We start from the raw sequence: 1,796 nt of genomic DNA on the forward strand, positions 1-1,796 counted from the left end.
GTATCATCTATTGCTTTGGTCAAGAAATTTTTACTGAGTACCTATTATGTGAACATACAGTTTTAGACATGAAGGAATCATCTGCAAGCCCAGCTTTTTTTCCTGGGATCACAGCCTCATGTGGGAGATAGACAACAGACCAATAAATGCATATACTGCATATGACGACACGCACAGAGCAGGGGGTGGTGAGAGATGGAGAGGAAGAGGGCTGCTTCTGGTTGGCTGGTGGTGGGGGAGGTGACACTGAAGGAGAAACTGGAATGTCAGGACCTGGGGGAAGGGCACACCACATGCAAAGACCCTGAGGTGAGAGCGAGCCTAGTGTGTTCGAGGCCCCATGAGGAGGCTGGTGTGGCTGGAGCAGGGAGAGCTGGGGAGATGGCAGGAGACAGGTGGGAAAGGCATATGCTAAGAGCCATTCAAGCTGCGGTGACACGGTGACACTGGATTACATAAGTGTCACAAAGATTCATCCTGAGGGCATGTCAGCACAGAGACCCCTTCCTTACTCTGGTCTGTTCTCAAACCTCCAGGATCTTCTCTAGGCTCAGCCTTGGGCCCCAGGAACCTGAACTGCTACCGGATATTTGGTGCTGGTTATGAATGCTCTTGGGAGTATGAGGGCCCTGCGGCTGGGGTCAGGCACTTCCTGAGGTGCTGGTGAGGACAGCTCCCAAGACCCCAGACCCTCACCCACCATCCAGCCCTTGCCAACCCTATGCCCCTGCCCTCAGATGTGTGATCGCAGCCCAGGGCTGGTCCTTGCCTCTCCCTGGGCTTCAGTTTCTCGTGTGAGCAGGGAGGGTAGGGCTGAGTTGTGGAGGGGAGAGTCGCCTGGGTGGACATCCAAGTTGGGCAGCAATTAGGGTCCCTCTAGTTCTTCCTTCATCCTTACCCTCTCACTCATTCATTAGTCCATGCATCCATTCATCCATCCATTCATTTCCTCCTTCCCTCTGTAACAGCTCATGTTGGGAGATATGGGGTCCCCCCAAACCCTTCAGTCCCAGGCTGATCTCTAAGGAACCCCCAGGCAGAAGAGGGAGTAAAAGGAGCAGAGAAGGACGCAGGGATGTGATGTATAATGTCTCCTGTGGCTGCTGAGACATTCTTGGGTCCACTAGGACCCCAGATTCAGCACTAACACCTTCCTTTCCACAGCCTTGGGCCCAAGCGTTGCTGCTACTTCGCTGCAGGCTCGGCCACCAAGCTGCAATTCTCTGACCAGGATGGCGTATCTGTGCTCCATGCTGTCACACTCTGGGTGGAATCCTGGGCCATCAACCGGACAGAGAAGTCGCCTAAGGTTACCCTGAAGCTCTATAGCTCTGGTCAGTACCCAGTTCTCTTTTTCTCCGCTGCCCCTTTCTTACTCAGAGATGCCTCTGGTCCCTAAGCCTAGACCTGGAGGGATTCTGGGCCCCTGGCAAGGGGCTTGAAAATTCCAGCCATTTACATACCGAATACTATTGTGTGACTTGGCAGAATCTTTCATGGTCCCCTTATTTATCCCCAACACTCAGGTTGCTTCTTGATTTCTCCCTGACACCATAAGGGTGCCAGGACCTTGTTGAGTTTTTAAACTCTGTTTTTATGAGTCAACAACATTCATTTAGCATATAGTCATTGGGCTGCTACTGGGAACCATGCTGAGCCATAGGGGTCATGGGCAAGGTCAATGGAGGTCCTAGGGCTGGGACTAGGATGAGGTGAGTGAGGCACCACCTTGGGCACAAAATTTTAAGGGGGTGCCAGAAAAACCCCTCAGTAGTCATATAAACAACACTGTAATG

The 1,796-nt window shown here is 52.3% G+C and overlaps 1 protein-coding gene across 3 annotated transcripts in view; it reads left to right on the plus strand.

The window, feature by feature from the left end:
• IL12RB1 (interleukin 12 receptor subunit beta 1) overlaps positions 1 to 1,796 on the plus strand; it is a 17,963-nt gene that overhangs the window by 1,892 nt on the left and 14,275 nt on the right. For all 3 annotated transcript variants that reach the window (XM_011366913.2, XM_023534543.1, XM_023534544.1), the window contains exons 3-4: positions 537 to 663; positions 1,165 to 1,334. In XM_011366913.2, the coding sequence (XP_011365215.1) occupies positions 537 to 663; positions 1,165 to 1,334 (297 nt within the window). The remainder of the gene's footprint in view (positions 1 to 536; positions 664 to 1,164; positions 1,335 to 1,796) is intronic.

Source organism: Pteropus vampyrus, unplaced genomic scaffold, assembly GCF_000151845.1.
Source record: "Pteropus vampyrus isolate Shadow unplaced genomic scaffold, Pvam_2.0 Scaffold126, whole genome shotgun sequence".
Lineage (NCBI taxonomy): Eukaryota > Metazoa > Chordata > Mammalia > Chiroptera > Pteropodidae > Pteropus > Pteropus vampyrus.